Raw genomic sequence first — 18,266 nt, forward strand, 5'->3', positions numbered from 1 at the left:
CAGGCCCGTTGCCATGGAGTGAGCGGGTCCCTCCCCCCCAGCACACGGGTCCGGCACGCACGGGAGCTGAGGGGGGCCGTGGCAAGGGGCGGGTGGGCAGTTGGGAGCCCGGCTGGAGTCTCCCGGCCAGGGGAGCCCCAGCAGGGCCCAGGTGTCCGGCCCTGCCTCTCTCTGGGCACCGGTGGGAGCAGGCGCTGAGCGGGGTGCCCCCGCCTGGGGACAGGGGCTGGGGTCAGTTAGGGAAATGGTTGGCCAGGCAGGGGGAGGTGGCGGGTCCCGGGGCAGGGACGTGGCTCCTTTCCTGGCATCAGGGCAGCGCGAGGGGAGCTGGGGCCCTGCTGCCTGCGCCCCCAGTGACCGCGCTTCTCTCCCGCCAGACGTGCACTGCCCCCCGGGCCAGGGCTGGCGCGCCAGGGCCCGGAAATGCCTCCGGGTGGTGGCGGGCGCCGCCCTGGGATGGGCGCAGGCCTTGCAGCACTGCCAGCGGTTCCGGAGCGGGAGCCTCCTCACGCTGAGCGGCCCGGAGGATCTGGTGAGCTCCCTCTGCCCCGGGACGGGGGGCGCAGACGCCAGCCTAGGGGTTCCCACTTTGCTTCTCATGACCATGCCACGGAATGGGACCGGGGTGGGGCTGGGGATGGAGCCTTAGGGTGCAGGAGGGGGCTCCGGCTTTGGGGGGGCAGGGCTGGGGCAGGAGGGGCCGACCTCGACCGGCTCCGGTCAGTGGTGCAGTGGGGGGGGGAGGGTTAAGGCAGCTTCCTGCCTCTCCTGGCCCTGCAGGCCACGCTGCCCCCAGAAGCAGCCAGCAGCATGTTCCCAGCCAGTGGGAGTGCGGGGCTAGTGCTCGGGGCAGGGGCGGTGCGCGGAGCCCTGGACGCTCCCCCCGCCTAGGAGCCGGGCCTGTCGGCAGCTGCTTCTGGGGTGCAGCACAATCTGTGGTCCCGGGACAGGCAGGGAGCTGCCTTAACGCCCCTGCACTGGTCACCTGATCCCCAGCAGCCACGAGCCCCAGGGCCTGACGTCCCACCCCCCAGCGCCTCGTTTGAAACCCGCGGGCTGGAGGGGACGGACACCGGGCTCTAGGCTGCCCCGTGCCAAGGGCGCTAATCCGCCAGCTCACCGGTGTGCAGCCGTGGCACCGCCAGGGGGAGCTGGCGTTGGAACACAGTGCGCAGGGCAGCCTGGCAACCCCCGGCGCGCGCTGTAACTCGCCCGTGGCAGCCGGTTCACTCGAGTTACAACGTGGCCACAGCCGGAGCAGACGACCCCTCCCTGCGCCTGTGAGCCGTGGCCGGGGCTGGCTGGGGTCTCCCCACTGCCGCGGTCCCAGGGCTGACAGCTGGACGCGCTAGGCCCCCTACCCTTAGCATCGCCGGCGGGAGGGCATGGGACTCCCGGCCTCCTCGCCAGGGACCGTGCTCTGCCCCCCGAACGGGCGTCTCCACGGGAAGGAGCCAGGGACCCCAGATGCCTTAGGGCGCCGTCTCTCCAGTGCCCCCCTCCCCGGAGGCCGGGCGGTGGCTGGCGGGTGCGAGGAGGCGCCGCTTCCATCTCTGCAGCAGGGTTTCCCCAGGAAAGAAGTGGCTCTGGGGAGGCCCCTGCGGATGTCTGATGCCCTCCCCCTTGCTGGAGGTGTTTGTGTCACAGGGAACATGCCTTTTCTCCGTCCCCCCAGCATGCGCGTGCACGCGCACACACACACGCGCGCACGCACACACGCACGCGCACACACGCACACACACACGCGCGCACACACACACGCGCACACACAAGCGTACACGCGCACGCGCACACGCGCACACACACACACATGCACGCACACACACACGCGCACACACAAGCGTACATGCGCGCACACACACAAGCGCACACACGCGCGCACACACATGCGCGCACACACACACGCGCACACACACACGCACACACACGCACGCACACGCGCGCACACACAAGCGCGCACGCACATGCACACACATGCACGCACACCAGGGCCGGCCCACAACATTTTAGCACCTGAGGACGCCCCAGGCCCCCTCACTTGGGCCAAAGCTTTGACAGTTCTCTTGTGCCCTCCTTCCCCCAGCCCAGCACTCCCCCATCTCTGTGCACCTAGAGCAGAGAGAATCCATCTGCACCAGCAACAGACACAGTTTTCTACGCTCTGGGTCGTAGTGGCACTACCTCCCCCACAGTCTGGCACCTGAGGCGGCCGCCTCAGTTCGCCTCATGGTAAGGCCGGCCCTGGTGCACCTGCACGCACAACGCACACACGCCCCTCGTGCTCAGGGGGTCAGGGTCTCCTCCTGTGCGTGGCTGTCAGAGAGCTCCGGAAATGGCCGCGAGCAGGCGAGGGGCTGGTGCCGAGGCGTCGTTGGCGTGTGTCGTGGGTGTCTGGTTCTCCGTCACACCCGGACCGAGCCGCCTTGTGCTAACCCCAGAGCTGGTGGCAGGAGGAGCTGTCCTGGAGCGTCTGGACCGGCCTGCCTGGCGCCCGCGGGGGCTCTCCGCGCAGGTGGGCCGACGGGACCTCCTTGAACGAGGCTTTGCAGAGGTGAGACGCGCAGCGCCCCCAGCGAGGGGAAGCCGTCGGTCACTGTGCTTGGGGAGGGGGCGGTGTGTGTGCCACGGTGCCGGTGCAGCCTGTGCATGGAGTACCCAGCTGCAATGGCTGGGAATGGCGCACGAGCTCTGCAGACGGGTAGGGGGTGATGGGAACGCCCCTCCCCAGCCCCAAGGCCTGGAGCAGCCCTTGGCTGCAGCGCATACCAGGCTAGGCCCACACTGTGCTCTTGGCCATACGCTTTGGGGTGGTTCCGTGGCCACGCTGAGCCCTGGAGGAGACCCCTCTAGTGCCCGCTGGGGGATGGGCCCCACCTCCTCCCGTGCTGCTCCTCACTGGTTTCCCCTCTCATGCCAGCCGGATTCTCCCTGCCGAAGCTCCCAGTGAGACGCTCTGTGGCCTGCTGCTGCCGTCGGGCTCCCTGCGGGAGGAGCCGTGCCGGAGACCTCACCGCTGGGTGTGCCAGACGCCGCAGAGGAACCGTAAGAGTCTGCGGGGCACCTGCTTGGCTTCTGGAAAGGAGCTGGGCTCTGCAATTAGAGGGGGCGGACTATACTGAGGGGTGATCCGCTGCTGCAGTAGCATCCTCCCCTGGGGGCCGGGCTCCCCCCACGGCGCCGGGTGGTGCAGTCAGCGAGAGCTGCGGTGTGCCCGGGCGTGCAGGGCGGCTGGCACGAGCATCCGCCCCGGCTGCAGGGGCAGCGGCTTTGCTTCTGGGAGGCCGTGCCCAGTGGAGGGTGTGAGGCTGAGAGCCGCCCCTGGCTCCTTGGCACCCGCAGGGTTCTACGTGGAGATCCCCGGGAAATCCTTGTACGGGAGCCTGTCTGCCGAGGGGAGCTTGGCCTCCCTGCCCGCTGCCAAGGCCCAGTGCACCGCCCTGGGCAGGGCCTGCAGCGCGGTGGTCAGCACGGCCGGCGCGTACTACCTCTATCGCGGGACACGCTTGGTGAGCCTGGAGGATCCAGCCACGGACCCGGCAGCTGCTGTGCACGTCAAAGCAGGTACCTGCAGCCGTCAGGGCGCGGTGGGGCCGTCTCACGCCCGGAGCAGGGCCGGGAGGTTTCCCCCTGGCTGTCAGGGAGCCTGGGTACTGTCAGTGCAGCGGGGGGCTGTGCCCCGTCTCTGCTCCCCTTGCCTGGGGCACCTCCCGGCTCTGGCCCTGAATGGGGGGCTGCCGAGCCGGAGAGCGATGTGCCAGGGCTGGGTCGTGTGTCTGTTTCCTGCTGCAGGGTGTGTTCCGGGCTACGCGGGGCCGGACTGTCAGTCCCAGTGCCCTGCGTGTGAAGCTGGAGTCAGCTGCAACCCTCTGACAGGCGCCTGTGACGGCCTGTTGTTCTCCAGCCAGCCGGCCGGCCCACTGGCAGCAGGTCAGCGGTGTGGGGGAGAGGCAGGTGGGCAGGACTCCGGGCAGTGCCCAGTGGCCGGCTGTGTCCGGCAGGGGAGTGCGGCAGCCTTGTCTGCAGGGAGGCCCAAGAGCGAAGGCCAGGGGACCTCGCAGGAGCTGCAGGGGGCATTCGCAGGTGCTGGGCTCCCGTCCTGGGGCTCCCAGGGGCTGCCCTGCCCACAAACTGGGGGGAATGGGGGGGATGAAGGTCTGTGGCTGCACTGCCACTGCTGGACTGGGGGGAGGGGGGGGGACTGCCCCAGCTGACCATGGAGCTTGCTGTCTGCTGGGGCCCGGTCTGTGGCCAGCCAGGTCTCCTCCTCTTTTTGGGGCTGCTCTCCCTCCCTGTGTCCATTCTTGGGGTGCCGTGAACAAGCAAGAGCCCACCCTGCCTGGGGTGGAGCACCCGCCTGCCAGCGCATCCCAGCCCCTCTTCCTCTGGGCTGCCCCGGTGCCGGAAACCCGGCCCTCTCCTGGCACCTGTGGAGCGGCAGGGCCTCCCTAGCCCCACCCGGCTCTGTTCATCCCAAGGACAGTCGGCTTTTCCTGAAAGGCCCAGCTCCCCAGGCCCCCTCGGGGCACCACTCGCTCAGGCCCAGATGTGGCGGCGCGTTGGGGTCCCCCTGATCCTGCATCCCCATAGCAGCAAGAACAGACCCCGCCAGCCAGTAGGACAGGGGGGTCATTGCTTCTCCGGGACACAGCCCAGCACAGACTGATGTGGGTACCGGAGTCAGGGCCAGGCAGCCCTAGACCCCTTGGGGGAGGGGTCCACCGCCCCCCAGCCCCTCAGCTTCATGGTTCCCAGCCAGCAAGGTGTTCCGTCTCCACCTCCCTCCCTTTGTCTCTCCCTGGGAAGAGCCTTGTTACCTGCTCCGGCTGGGCCTAGTGTCTGGGCCAATCCACATGTGGGGGAGTCCGTGGGAATCACAGCCCAGCGTGGGGGGACCCAGGTTACAGAGCAGACAGCCCCCCACCCCCCCGCGCCACACCAGGACGTGCCCAGTGCGTCCTCTGAGTGTCTAATGGCAGGAGGAGCCCTGGTGGAGGGGGGGGGGGTGACGGCGCGTTGGGGTTTTCCCGCCTCCTGCACCCCGTAGTGGCACAAACAGACTCCCCCAGCCAGTAGAATAGAGGGAGTTTATTGCTTCTCCAGGATACAGCACAGCACCAATGCAATCTGGTTCCAGGGCAGGCCTAGGATGCCTCAGACCCCTTGAGATGGGGGGGACTGGGCCCCTAAATCCCAGCCCCTTTCCCTAGGCTGTCTCCTCCACGCTCCCAGGCAGAAACTAACTAACTCCCTTCCAGCCCTGCCCCCAGCCAGCGCTCCACTCCTCTTCTTCCCATTGTTCCGCTCCCTGGGAGATCACTGGTCAGACAGGTTCGGAGCCCCCTTGCATAATGACTCATCCCCTGCCCTGCTGGGCCGTGCTGCAGCCAGTGGAGGTCACTCACAACCCACTGCCCAGCATAGCAACCAGCAAGGTACCCCCCACTACGTCACAGAGGGTCAGGGTAACCCTCCTCCCGGCCGCGCTCCTGAGCCTCCCAGCAGTGCCCTCACACCCTCCTGTCCTGCCTCATCCCCTCTGAGTGTGCGGGTGACCGGGCTCTCCCCTCTTCGGCAGCATACGTCTCCCTGAAATGCCCGCCCTTCCCCGGCTGGGCGTTCAGGCACGGATCCTGTGTGTGGCTGGAGCTCAGGGGCAGTCGGCAGGAAGCGGAGTCCGTCTGCAAGAGGTATCTGGCTGCTGATGTGCTGGAGATCAAGCCCTCCCCGGATGCGGTGAGGAAATACTGACTAACCCCTGAGTCTGGAGCCGAGGGTGGCTGGGCGCGTCTGTCTGATGGGGACCGGCATCCCAGGGCAGAGGGGTCCTGTCCTGCCTGGGTTTGCTGCTAGAGAGCCTGTCTCCCGTCACGCAAGCAGCCCTCTAGACCCTGCAGCTCTTCCTGCGCCGCAACCAGTATCGCAGCTTACAGAGGTCAATGGGAGCCTATGAAAACCCATCTCACCAACTCCCAGCAGGCTCCCCCGGTCCCAAGGACCAGCCCCATTCCCAGGGCAATGGGTACCTCCGATCTGACCCAAACGAGCACGCCGGGCCAGCCCTTTAGCATCTACCATCTAAGGCATGGGTTCCCAGACTGGGGGGCGTGAAGAAATTCCAGGGGGGGCGCAAGGTGACCCAGCCCCCCTGCCAATCTCCCCCACTAAGTTTCGCTGCTATTCTTGTTTTTTCGGCCCTGGTCAGTTCCTTTTTCTTTGCTCAACAAGTTTTGCTGCTATTGGTGGGGGGAGGGGGTGTGAGGGTTTCTCAAAAATCAAAAAGGGGGCGTGATGCCGAAAAGTTTGGGACCCACTGCTCACTGCTCTAAAGGCTTTGAAAAGAAAGCAAAGGGTGAGCGTCCAATTGTTAACGGAACACATTGCACACGCGTGTCGCACAGGCTCGTACAGAGAGAAACTGCTCTCGTGAAAGTCTCCGAAATCATCCCTTGCGAGGATGGGTCAACAAAAGCTTCCGGGCCCTTTGCACCTAGCAAAGGTGCTTCTGAAGCAATGAGCTGGAACGCGACAAAAATGGAGGCACCTCTAGGGCCCTTTGGATAATCTTGCCCGTGTGGGGGGAATCCCATTGTCCTCCGGGGTGAACGTACCTCCCCAAAATGGAGTTTGTCACAGGCGTGAGTCTCCGGTCCACGTCCTTAGGCGAGCGGCCCTGGGGGGCCCGTCTGACGGCAGGTTCGCAGGGGGGTTCCTGCGAGGGGCGTTGGCCGCTCGTGGGGCCCGTTGTCAGTGCGTATTGCTTTCCGCGCGAGCGTTCGCAGGAGCGGGGCCGTGTGCCTCTCCCAGAAGCAAACGGTAGCAACTCAAGCGCAGAGCCACGACTCGTAACTCCCAATACAAACCCCAGCCCTGCGTGTGGACAACGGGAGCGGAAGCAGCGCAGCGTCGGCTTGCACATCTCCCGCGGCACACGGCTTGCACACCTCCCGTGGCACACAGCTTGCACACCTCCCGCGGCACACGGCTTGCACACCTCCCGCGGCACACGGCTTGCACACCTCCCGCGGCACACGGCTGGTGCTGCATGGACACGGGCGAGGCTCGTTCCGCCGCACACCCAAGAAGGCGATGCCTGTGCTCAGCCCAGGGCGGCTGCAAGGGGCCAGTCTGGGGCGGCTGTGTGCAGCAAGGCACGGGAGGCGCCAGGGGTCGGTCAGCGCAGGCCTGGGCGTGGCCTGGAACACGTTCTTCAGAAGAACAAGCTCTCGCCTCCGCCTTCCTCAGCTCAGAGCTCTGGCCTGGGCGGGCCCAGCGGCCGGCAGGGCAGCACTAGCCCTAGGGGAGATTTCTGCAGCGCGGCACCCTCACGTTCTGCTTCTTGCAGCTCTGCGGGACCCCTTCTGGCGGGCGAGGCCCTGCGGCGCCCTGCCCCTCCGGCTCTCTCTGGTCCTGCCAGCGAGCCGAAGGTCAGAGCATTGGCCTCCCTGTGGGCATCTTTCTCTGCTCTTGGGCGGGGGCCAGGAGCTCAGGGGGAGGGCGGTTCCCATTCTCCGTGCTCCCGCAGCAGGGATCTAGCAGGGATCGCCAAGCAGAGCCCCCCCCACATGCCTGTAGGGGCAGCGGGGCTGAGGCTGTGGAAGTGGGCAGGGAGTCTGAGGCCGTGGGCCAGGGGGCTGTGGATGCAGGGGGTGGGTAGGGGCAGGGGATGGGCAGGGAGGCTGAGGCTGTGGGTGTGGGCCAGGGGGCTGTGGATGCAGGGAGTGGGCGGGTGCAGGGGGTGGGCCAGTGGGCTGTGGGTGCAGGGGGTGGGCGGGCGCAGGGGTGGGCAGGGAGGCTGTGGGTGTGGGCTGGGGGGCTGTGGTGCAGGGCACGGGCAGGCGCAGGGGGTGGGCCGGGGGGCTGTGGTGCAGGGCACGGGCGGGCGCAGGGGGTGGGCCGGGGGGGCTGTGGGTGCAGGGAGGCTGAGGCTGTGGGTGTGGGTCGGGGAGCTGTGGGTGCAGGGAGTGGGTGGGTGCAGGGGGTGGGCAGGGAGGCTGAGGCTGTGGGTGTGGGTCGGGGAGCTGTGGGTGCAGGGAGTGGGTGGGTGCAGGGGGTGGGCAGGGAGGCTGAGGCTGTGGGTGTGGGTCGGGGAGCTGTGGGTGCAGGGAGTGGGTGGGTGCAGGGGGTGGGCAGGGAGGCTGAGGCTGTGGGTGTGGGCCGGGGGGCTGTGGTGCAGGGCACGGGCGGGCGCAGGGGGTGGGCCGGGGGGGCTGTGGGTGCAGGGAAGCTGAGGCTGTGGGTGTGGGTCGGGGAGCTGTGGGTGCAGGGAGTGGGTGGGTGCAGGGGGTGGGCAGGGAGGCTGAGGCTGTGGGTGTGGGCCGGGGGGCTGTGGTGCAGGGCACGGGCGGGCGCAGGGGGTGGGCCGGGGGGCTGTGGTGCAGTGAGGCTGTGGGTGTGGGTCGGGGAGCTGTGGGTGCAGGGAGTGGGAGGGTGCAGGGGGTGGGCAGGGAGGCTGTCACTCACAGGGGCTGTGGGGACCCCTCTCTGCAGACGTGCGGCTGCCGGCTCTTCGAGAGAAGCTGCTGGTGTCCTTCAAGGCCTTTGCGTGGCAGAGCCATGCCTCACTGGGGGCAGCCACCGACTCCTGCTTCCTGCAGCGAGAGAACTGCACCGGGGTGGTGCGGCGGGATGGCGCCTACTACACCGTCAACGGGACCGTGCTCGTCGACAGCCCTGGCTCCGGCGTCACCCTCTACGTCAAGTCAGGTGGCGAGGCCACTCGGGGCGGGCGGGTGCCAGAGGGCGGCCGTGAGGCGGGGCGCTTCCCCCCGTGGGCTCAGACCCGGGTGCTGGGGCTCTGGGGCGTCGGGAAGACTGGATCCCTGTCATGGCTTCTCCAGGCCGGGCCTGGCCGCTCCGGCTCCGCCAGTCGCTGGTAAAGTGCCGCCCAAGCGAGAGCAGGACGGGGCCCGTCACCACGGTGGCGCTGAGCGCCTGGGCTTGTTTTGCAGCCTGCTCCCCTGGCTATCACGGCGCGGGGTGCGCCAGGCCCTGCCTGCCCTGTCCCCGCCCTCGCACCTGGAACCCCCTGAGCGGCCGCTGCGAAGGGATGCTGAGCTGTGTGCGCAGCGTGGGCCCATCCTGTCTCCACGGTAACAGTGCAGCCCTTCTCACACCGGGCAGCACGGGCGGGGGGCAGCGTGGATGGGTGGGGGCAACGCGGGCAGGTGGGGGGCAGTGTGGATGGGTGGGGGCAGCGTGTGCAAGTGGGGGGCAGTGAGGGGGAAATCTCGCTCCCCTGGGGTACAGAGCCCCCAGAAGGGTCCGAGGCCGGAGGTCAAATCAGTGAGGCAGGAGAGAAACCTAGAAGAGAAAACTTTATGATGCATGCATGCAGGCTGTTACACCAAGAGTGAAGCAGCAGCCCTGACAGACAGATTCAGGGATCCTTTATACAGAATGCTTAGACAGCTCAGTTGTGGATTGTTCTTCTTTAACATATCAAAGTCTCAGCAGAAGCACTCTGAGACTTCTGTTCCCCCCAGGAGAGCTAGACGTAAGTTTTACAGAACAAAGCCATATGAGAATGTGGAGTGGAGGAGTCTACAAGGCAAACTGTGACAAAGATAAGGGTTTACAAGGCAAACTGTGACAAAGATAAGGGTTTACATGACAAATTGTGACAGACTAGGAGTATCCATGAACTTGAGATAGGGTTAGAGTTAATTTGATTTCTCTCTGTTACAGGGAGAGAGGCCTGGAAAACTTTTAACCCTTCCAGCTGTTTTCTTTCAGAGAGTTTTGATTTCTGCACAGTCCCCTCTTTGACACAATTGGAGTTATTTGATTTTCCCCACAGCAGTGTGGATGGGTGGGGGGCAGCACGGGAGGGCGGGGGGCAGTGTGGATGGGTGGGGGCTGTGTGTGCGGGCGGGGTGCAGTGTGTGCGGGCGGGGGGCAGCACAGGAGGGCGGGGGGGCAGTGTGCTCAGGCAGGGCAATGGGGGAGGTATCTCCATTCTGTGACCTAGGGATGGAAGGGGTGGAGCCCAGGAGAAAGGAGATGAACGGAGCTGGGCCGAGTGACCAGCCCTGCGGCCGCCCCCCCCACTCGCCCCGGAGAGGAGAACCCCCTGCCCATCTGGCTTCTTGCTCCAGGGCACAAGGGGAGTCTGGGACTCAGGGCACAAGGAAGCGCCCCCTCCGGGACACCCTGGCTGCAGCCCCGGCCGAGAGTGCAGGGGCAGCTCTGGCCTGTGGCCTGTGTGCTCTGCTCCCTCCCGTATTCCCCAGGAGTAGCGTGGCTGGCAGCCGGCGTCAGGGGCATGGCAGGCCCAGCCTCTGGCTCCGGCCTCCCGCCTGGCACCACGGCGCTGGTGAGAACACGTCCCGGTGCAGGACGCCCTTACCAGCAAGAGGCAGGGGTGGGCTGTTTCTGTCATCTCCAGTCTCCTTGCCAGCTTCCCAGAGGCCGGCCTGGCTGGGCCCCAGCACGGCCATCGGCTCGCGTGGTCTGCAGAGGTGAAGGGCAGCGAGGTGTCCCTGCCCCACAGGGACGTGTCTTACAAGTCAGGAGGGGCCCGGACGCAGGCCCTGGGGGCGGCAGCCATGTTAATTCTGTCTCTTGGGTTCGGGAGCAGGACAACCCCCCGGTTTCCCCAGGCTTTGTGTGCTGCTAGTCTGTCAACGGAGGGCACCACGTCCCTTTGTCTGGGACAGGCACATTTGTCTCCTTTCCTGGGCTGGGCTGTCTGGTCTCAAACACGTTCTCAAAGCGCCAGGCGCATGGACTCATAAGGTCACGTGACAGGTTAGCGCCTGCCCTTTACATGCTGTGAGTAACGAGGGCGTCGCTCGCTCTCCTGTGGCACCGCAAGGCACGTTCGGTGCATACGTGGAGGGTGTGAGCCAGACGTGACCAGGGTCACAGCCCGCCTTTGCCCTGGCTTCTGCCCGGCCTGGCTAGTGGCTGCTCCAGGGAGTGTCTGTGAGGGGACGGGGGCTGGGAGTGGGAGTCGGGACAGAGATTGGTTTCTGACTCTGCCCCAGCCTTGGGCTGGTGCAGACAGGTCAGTGGGCGAGGGCTGCAGGCCCTGGCCCAGTGGCCATGGGCCTGGTGAGGAGCAGGAGCCATCTCCTGGTTGCCTCGCCAGGTCTGGTCAGCGGGAGGTGCCCTGGGCGCGCTGGCTGGTGGTACTGGGACGGACATTGCTACTACGTGGAGGAGAGCGAGGCCAAGACGTGGCAGCAGGCGGAGGCAGCCTGCAGCGCCGCTGGAGAAGGCGTGGGGCTGCTGGCTCTCGACAGCCTGGAGGAGAAGGTACCTGAGAAGTGCAGCCTGAGGCAGCACCCCGGGGCCCTTCCTAGAGCACAACACTGGGACGCAGGGAGGAAGCCGAGGGGGCTTCCTGACTCCGACGCCTGGCTGCTCCCTCGGGTGCAGAGGAAGGTCTCCTGTTCCCAGGGTCTGCTTACGGACCATCCTGGGGCCCCTCCGCATTTCCCCCAGCCAGTGCCTCTTGGGAGAGGCAAGAGGCCAGCTGAGCGTTCGCACTGCCCCCAGCTGGCTTGGCAGGGAGGGGGGGGGGCTTGCACTGGCCTGTCCTTGTGTGGCTGAGCTGTCCCCTCGCATCCAGCGCATCCTTCCCGTGCTCGGGGCCCGTGGCTGCTGGCTGCTTCCCTCATGGGTGACGTGGAGCATGGCCTGGCTGGAGCTGGCCCAGGGGGAAGGGGCGGGGGAACAGCAATGTGCCCAGCAGGTAGAGTGGGGAGGCTCCGGGGCAGTCCCCTCTCAGTGCGGGGGAGGGGGAGGGATACACTCTGTGACCTACACCCCACCCCCCAGGATGTGCTCAGGGTGCCAGGGAGCCAGGAAGGAGCTTCAAGGGGCCGCGGGGCAGGGTAAGTGCCTCCTGGCTGACCCACCCCTGCCCTGGACTTGTCCTCCTGGTCTCCTTCCTCGTGGGCTGCCCTGGGCCCCCCCAAGCACTGCTGAGCCCGAGCGCGGAGCTGGGCCCTGCACTAACCCGCGGCTGGCTCCACGCAGGCCTGGCTGGCAGCCATGGTGCAGAGGGACAGCTGGATCGGGCTCAACAACCTAGACGGCGACGGCCGCTGGACGTGGGCGGCGGGTCAGCACATGGATGGTGCGGCCGCCTGGTGAGCCAGGGGCTGACGGTGCCAGAGGGGCCTGCTAGGGGGCCTGGGTGTGCTCCTGTGGGAAGGGGCTACCCCGCACAGGCAGGGCAGGGCAGTAATAGCTGGGGGTATCCCTCACACCCCGGCTGGGGCTTGCCCCACTGAGACCTGGGGCTCTCTCCAGCCAGTCCCACCGTGCGGCCAGCGGCTGGGGCGGCTGGTGCTCCAAAGGCAGGCGAGGGACTGTAGGTGCAGATCATGTCCCCAGGCTCTGGGCTGCGGGTACGCAAGCCCCTGCATGTTATCTGGCCCTGCCTGGCTGGGGGAGGGGTTCTGTGCACTGCCATTCCCCCCCCCCCTCGGCTAGGCTGGAGCTGCCTTGCCTCAAATGCTCTAGCCTGCAGGTTACGCCTCCGCAGCTCCCATTGGCTGGCAATTGCTGCCCCTGGGAGCTGTGGGGGGTGGTGCCCTGCAGGCCAGCGCATGGCAGCCGCAGTGGGCAGCACCCCCTGTCCTTTCCCTGAGCCTGTGCCAACAAAGGAGCGCTGCCCCAGGTAAGCACCCCGACCCCAACCCTCTGCCCCAACCCTGAGCCCTTTCCTGCACCCCGATTCCTGCCCAGACCCTGCACCCCAACTCCAGCCCTGGGTCCCTGCCTCACTCCAAGCCCCTCTGCCCCAGCCTGGATTCCCCGCCTGCACCCCAAACCTCATCCCCAGAGCCCACACCCCAACCTGGAGCCTTCTTCTGCATTCAGAACCCCTCATTTTTGGCCCCACCCTGGAGCCTAGGAGCCCCCACAAAATCTAATAGCCCTGGGCCCCCAGAAGAGTTAATCCAGGCCTGGATCGGCACATGGGGTGGCATCCTCCTTTGCCCCCCCACCCATGGGGCTGGGGGCCTGGGTCATTTCTTCCCCTCATGCATGGGGCCAGGTGCTTTCTTTCCCTCCGTCGCCATGGGGCCAGGGGCCTGGGGTATGTATCTGGCCACTGGGATGTTTCTCCCCCCGCCTATGGAAGCCTTCTCCTTTCTTTAGGGGCCAAGGTGCCGCCTGAGCCCTGCTCTCCCTGCCCCCATCAGGAGGCCCACGTGCCCAGGGAGAGGTGCCCCGTTTTTCCGTGTGTCTCGGGTGGGCTGAGGCAGTGGCCAGTCCCACAGGGTGGGGCTCCTGAGGGTGTGAGCTGCCCCAGCTCCCTGCCCTGCTCCGCCCGGTGTGGCAAGGCCCCGGCTGCTGTGGAGAGACTGTCTGTGCTTCCCCTCAGGCTGGCCGGGGTGCCACTCCCCCCGGGGGGCTGCCTGGGCATCAGCGCCCCTGGGCAGCCTGGCCTGGTCGTCTCCAACTGCTCAGGACTCAAGCCCTGGGTGTGCGAAGGAGCCGAGGGTAAGTACCCGCCGTGCAGCCCGGATGGAGAATTCAGCACCGGGATGCTCAGGGCGGCTTGGGGCACCGGCCAGACTCGGTGCCACTCACCACGCGGCAGTGCCTGCTCTGGCAGCTGGTCTCCTGTGCCAGCCCCAAGGGCAGGGGGGGCTCATGGGGCAGCCCAAGGACTGGAGGGGGGCAGCTCCCCAGTCCCCAGTGCTGGCTCTGTGGGTGGGGGGTGAGGTGCCCTGGCTGCTGTGCCAGGCTTGGCAGGGAATGTGCCCCGTCCACACCAGGGAGTGGGCTGAAGGCTCCCGGGAGCTGTGCTCAGAGGTGGCCTGTGGCCTGTGGACGGGGCTCCGGACGGCCTGACTCCCAGGGTTTTCTCCATGCAGCTCCCTGGAGCCGCTGCCCCACAGAGCCTGGCTGGCGACACTGGAACGGCAGCTGCTACTACTGGGACGCGTCCTTGGCCAGCACCTGGCAGGAGGGGCTGCGAGTGTGTCGGCGGTTCAGGCAGACCGAGCTGCTGTACCTGGCCTCCCGCCAGGAGAAGGTGTGACCCTGCCGGTGGGGAGGGGAGCAACCGGGCCCCAGCGGGTGGGGCAGCTGCTCCATCCCCGCCCCCCCTTTAGTGGGTTAAACGTGGGGCTAGCCGCATGTCTGCCTGTGTAGCCGAGCTCACGGGGTTCTGCACCCCCAGCGTAGCCCCGGCTGGGAGGAACGGGACAGGGCTGGAACAGGCTGATTGTAACTGTGCGTGTAGGAAACAGGCCCCATCTGTCAGCCAGGCCACTGCTTCCGAACCTGCACCCAACCGCAGAGCTGGCCCTAGTCCCTAGGCGAGGACGCTGGGCCCGGCTGTCTGCAGAAGGCTGCCCAGGCACCGTGCGCGAGAGTCCTGAGCCGGCCCGTTTCCTTCCAGGACTGGGTCTGTTCCCACTTCCAGGGGCCCTTCTGGACAGGCCTGAACGATCAGACGGAGGAATCGGTGTTTCAGTGGACGACGGGAGAGCCCATCGCCAGGCAGCTTGCAGAGTGAGCGCCTGGCTTCCTGGCACTGCTGCCACGGGCCCTCCGTGGATGCTGTCGTGGCAGGGCCTGTCCGAGTCCTGGCCAGGCAGAGGCACCAGGAGTCCGGAGCAGACACCGTCCATTCCGCCCAGTGAGCTGCCCCGGAAGAGGCCAGGCCAGGCCCTTCCAACAGGGCGGGTGTTTGGGCCCCCCCGCTAGGGGTAACACTCATCCGAAAAGCTTCCCCCGGAATCCCAGCTGGGGGTGCTGGCCCTGGCGGCTGTCTGTGGTCTAGCCGCACGGGGGCCAAGGGGCGCACTGCGTAAGCGCGCTGCATGCGTTCCTGCTGCTCGGGGCAGGGCCGCCCCCTTCCCCCAGAGCTTCCCGGCAGCGCTCGGTGGAATTTCCATCGCTGGCCCCTTTCAGATCAAGGCTGGGGGGTTTGCTCGGAGATCTGCACTGGGGCTGATTTGGGGCAGTTCTCTAGAGAGAGCCCCATGCAGGTGCATGTGTCCCCACCCCGCGTCTGTGTCTGCCCAAGAGCCGTGGATGCTCCCATCTGTATTGGTGGGGGAAGGGGCATGGCTATGAAGCGGGGAGCCGTGGATGCTCCCATCTGTATCGGTGGCCGGGGGGGGGGGGGGGCATGGCTATGAAGTGGGGAGCCGTGGATGCTCCCATCTGTATCGGTGGCCGGGGGGGGCGTGGCTATGAAGCGGGGAGCCATGGATACTCCCATCTGTATCGGCGGGTGGGGGGGGGGCACGTGGCTATGAAGCGGGGAGCCGTGGATGCTCCCATCTGTATCGGCGGGTGGGGGGGCGTGGCTATGAAGCGGGGAGCCGTGGATGCTCCCATCTGTATCGGCGGGCGGTGGGGACGTGGCTATGAAGCGGAGAGCCATGGATGCTCCCATCTGTATCGGTGGGCGGGGGGCACGTGGCTATGAAGCGGGGAGCCGTGGATGCTCCCATCCGTATCGGCGGGCGGGGGGGACGTGGCTATGAAGCGGGGAGCCGTGGATGCTCCCATCCGTATCGGCGGGCAGGGGGGGACGTGGCTATGAAGCGGGGAGCCGTGGATGCTCCCATCTGTATCGGTGGGCGGGGGGGACGTGGCTATGAAGCGGGGAGCCGTGGATGCTCCCATCCGTATCGGCGGGCGGGGGGGGGGGGACGTGGCTATGAAGCGGGGAGCCGTGGATGCTCCCATCCGTATCGGCGGGCGGGGGGGACGTGGCTATGAAGCGGGGAGCCGTGGATGCTCCCATCCGTATCGGCGGGCGGGGGGGACGTGGCTATGAAGCGGGGAGCCGTGGATGCTCCCATCCGTATCGGCGGGCGGGGGGGGACGTGGCTATGAAGCGGGGAGCCGTGGATGCTCCCATCTGTATCGGCGGGCGGGGGGGCGTGGCTATGAAGCGGGGAGCCGTGGATGCTCCCATCTGTATCGGCGGGTGGGGGGGACGTGGCTATGAAGCGGGGAGCCGCGGGTTGGCAGGGCTGGAGCGCGCTGGGCACAGGGCCTAGCTCCTGGATGTGTCAGTGTCAGTTCCCAGCATTGCCACTTGATGGCCCCCCAGCTTTAAAGGTCCCTAGTCAATCAAGCTGGAGCAGGCGGCTGGTTGCCCGTCCAGGGTGCCCAGGTGAAAAGATTCCTCAGCGATCAGTGGCTCGGGGCACGTGTGTGTGTGTGCGTGTGTGTACGTGTGTGTGCGTGTGTGTGTGTGTGCGTGTGTGTGTGTGTGTGTGCGTGCGTGTGTGTGTGTGCGTGTGTGTGTGTGCGTGTGCGTGCGTGTGTGTGTGTGTGCCACAGATAACTGTGCGGGGGCAGGGAGCGTCAGAGAGAGCCTAGTGCAGCTTCGCTCTGGAGCCAGGGGCAGGCAGGGCCAGGGTCGCCTGGGAGGTGCCACCCTCCTGCCCGAGAGAAGCCTGCCAGGCAGCTAGGCCCCCGCCAGGGAGGAGTGGTGGGCAGCGCTGGCTGGAGGGGCCCGGGCTTAGCGGCGTCCGGGGCTGCCCGTCGCACAAGCTCTGCTGCTCCTCTCTGCAGGCACTTGCGGGACGACCTGGCGGACGGCGGCCCGAAGGACTGCGTGTGGCTGGACACGGCCAGCGGGCTTCTCGCGGACGCCGGCTGCGAGGAGAGAAAGCCGTTCCTCTGCAAGAGCAGCGAGGGTAAGGGACGGGCCCAGGGCCTGAGCCCCATGCTGGCTTGGCAGGAGCCGGCTAGCGGCTCTCTGCATCGACTTTCCCTGCGGCTGCTCACACGTCCTCCGGCCCCGCGGCCGTAAGCATCCTCCTGCGCTGCCCGGGCCCTGCCGCCCCTTTGGCCTTTACTGCTGGCTGGGGCTGCACAGACAGCGCTGGGCTGGGCTCCCTGGGCGGCTCCGGGTTTCGGTTCCTGGTCGCTGTCACGCGCTGCAGGGCCGTCGCCTCCCGCTGGGCCGCACGCCAGGAGCCAGTGTGGGGCTGTGCTGAGGGAGGTGGCCCGTGGCTCCCAGCCGCGTCTCTGCCAAGGCAAGTGTTTCCCACGAGACCCGGCGACGTTGCGTCTCCCCTCTGCTTCCCCAGCGACCGAGTGGTTTGTGGAGCAGCGTGGCCGGGGCCTGGCGGGAGACCCGGCGTCCCTGCACCCCTCTGCCGAGAGCCTGGAGCAGGCCAAGCAGGAGTGCCTCCGTGACAGGAGCGCGTGCGCGGCCGTCTGGCAGGCTGGGACAAGCTTCTACCTGATCGGCTCCCTGGCTGGCATCCTCTCGAGACCCAACTCCACGCTCCACGTGTGGACCAGTAAGGGCAGATCCCCACTCGGATGCCTCCTGTCCTCATCTGCAGAGAGGTCGCAGGGCCTTGGTCGCCTCCTGCCCTGCCAGGCTCCCTGTGGAGTCTCGGACACCCTGCCAGGGGCGTGCCAGGTGTTGGTGCAGGGCGGAGAGAATCCAGCCTGGGGACTCTAGTGCTAGCGCTGCCACTGACCTGCTGTGTGCCCTTGGCTCAGCGAAGCACGTCGATCCGTGCCTCAGTTTCCCCCAGCCCTAGATTCACTGCTGAGCTGCCGGGAAGGCAAGCTGGGAGACTCTGTATTACCCTGTCCATCCTCTGGGCCAGGGGTGGGGCAGAGACCCAGTGGGAGCTGGGATTGTGGGGAGGGAGAGGGAAGAGGTAGGGCTAGGGAAGCCCGTGCCCTGTGAATTCTGTACCAAGCCCAGCAGGGGTGCCAGCCAGACCCAGCACGGCGTGGCCCCGGTGCCAGGGCAGGAGGGTCTGCGCAATGTTTGCTCCGCTCTGGGAGGGCAGTTCTGGGCGGGGGCCGAAGGCCGGCTCTGCTCCCCCAGCCACCGGGCGGGTGCCGGCTGCTGAGCGCCCTCCCCTCTCTGCTTGCAGTCTGTGCCGAGGGGTGGAGCGGCCCACGCTGTCACAGCCACTCGGCGCCCCCAGAGCCCCCCCTGTGTGACTGCAGCGGCAGAGTCCGGGTGTCGGCCACCCAAGGTGAGAGCCCTGGTTCGCCGCTGCCTGCGCTGGGGGAGAAGGGGGCTGGGTGTGTTGGGCGCTGTGGGGGGGAGGCCTTTGGGGGGCCCTGGCTCGCCACTGCCTGCGCTGCAGGGGAGAAGGGGGCTGGGTGTGTTGGGTGCTGTGGGGAGGCCTTTGGGGGGCCCTGGCCCTCCGCTGCCTGCGCTGGGGGGAGAAGGGGGCTGGGTGTGTTGGGCGCTGTGGGGAGGCCTTTGGGGGGCCCTGGCCCTCCGCTGCCTGTGCTGGGCGGGAAGGGGGCTGGGTGTGTTGGGCGCTGTGGGGAGGCCTTTGGGGGGCCCTGGCCCT

The 18,266-nt window shown here is 67.1% G+C and overlaps 1 protein-coding gene across 4 annotated transcripts in view; it reads left to right on the forward strand.

Annotated features, from left to right (window-relative positions):
* The window catches only part of LOC112547246 (uncharacterized), a 43,464-nt gene that overhangs the window by 16,822 nt on the left and 8,376 nt on the right, over window positions 1-18,266 (forward strand). For 3 of the 4 annotated variants that reach the window (XM_075905644.2, XM_089772918.1, XM_075905647.2), the window contains 17 exons: window positions 378-532; window positions 2,439-2,551; window positions 2,918-3,042; window positions 3,340-3,561; window positions 3,790-3,927; window positions 5,576-5,733; window positions 7,343-7,424; window positions 8,488-8,703; window positions 8,949-9,089; window positions 11,090-11,256; window positions 11,983-12,095; window positions 13,340-13,458; window positions 13,836-13,996; window positions 14,366-14,478; window positions 16,504-16,628; window positions 17,025-17,240; window positions 17,835-17,939. In XM_075905644.2, the coding sequence (XP_075761759.2) occupies window positions 378-532; window positions 2,439-2,551; window positions 2,918-3,042; window positions 3,340-3,561; window positions 3,790-3,927; window positions 5,576-5,733; window positions 7,343-7,424; window positions 8,488-8,703; window positions 8,949-9,089; window positions 11,090-11,256; window positions 11,983-12,095; window positions 13,340-13,458; window positions 13,836-13,996; window positions 14,366-14,478; window positions 16,504-16,628; window positions 17,025-17,240; window positions 17,835-17,939 (2,469 nt within the window). The remainder of the gene's footprint in view (window positions 1-377; window positions 533-2,438; window positions 2,552-2,917; window positions 3,043-3,339; window positions 3,562-3,789; window positions 3,928-5,575; window positions 5,734-7,342; window positions 7,425-8,487; window positions 8,704-8,948; window positions 9,090-11,089; window positions 11,257-11,982; window positions 12,096-13,339; window positions 13,459-13,835; window positions 13,997-14,365; window positions 14,479-16,503; window positions 16,629-17,024; window positions 17,241-17,834; window positions 17,940-18,266) is intronic. The other variant, XM_075905648.2, reaches the window with a different exon arrangement.

This window comes from Pelodiscus sinensis, chromosome 23 (assembly GCF_052426305.1).
Source record: "Pelodiscus sinensis isolate ZL-2025 chromosome 23, ASM5242630v1, whole genome shotgun sequence".
Classification (NCBI taxonomy): Eukaryota; Metazoa; Chordata; order Testudines; family Trionychidae; genus Pelodiscus; species Pelodiscus sinensis.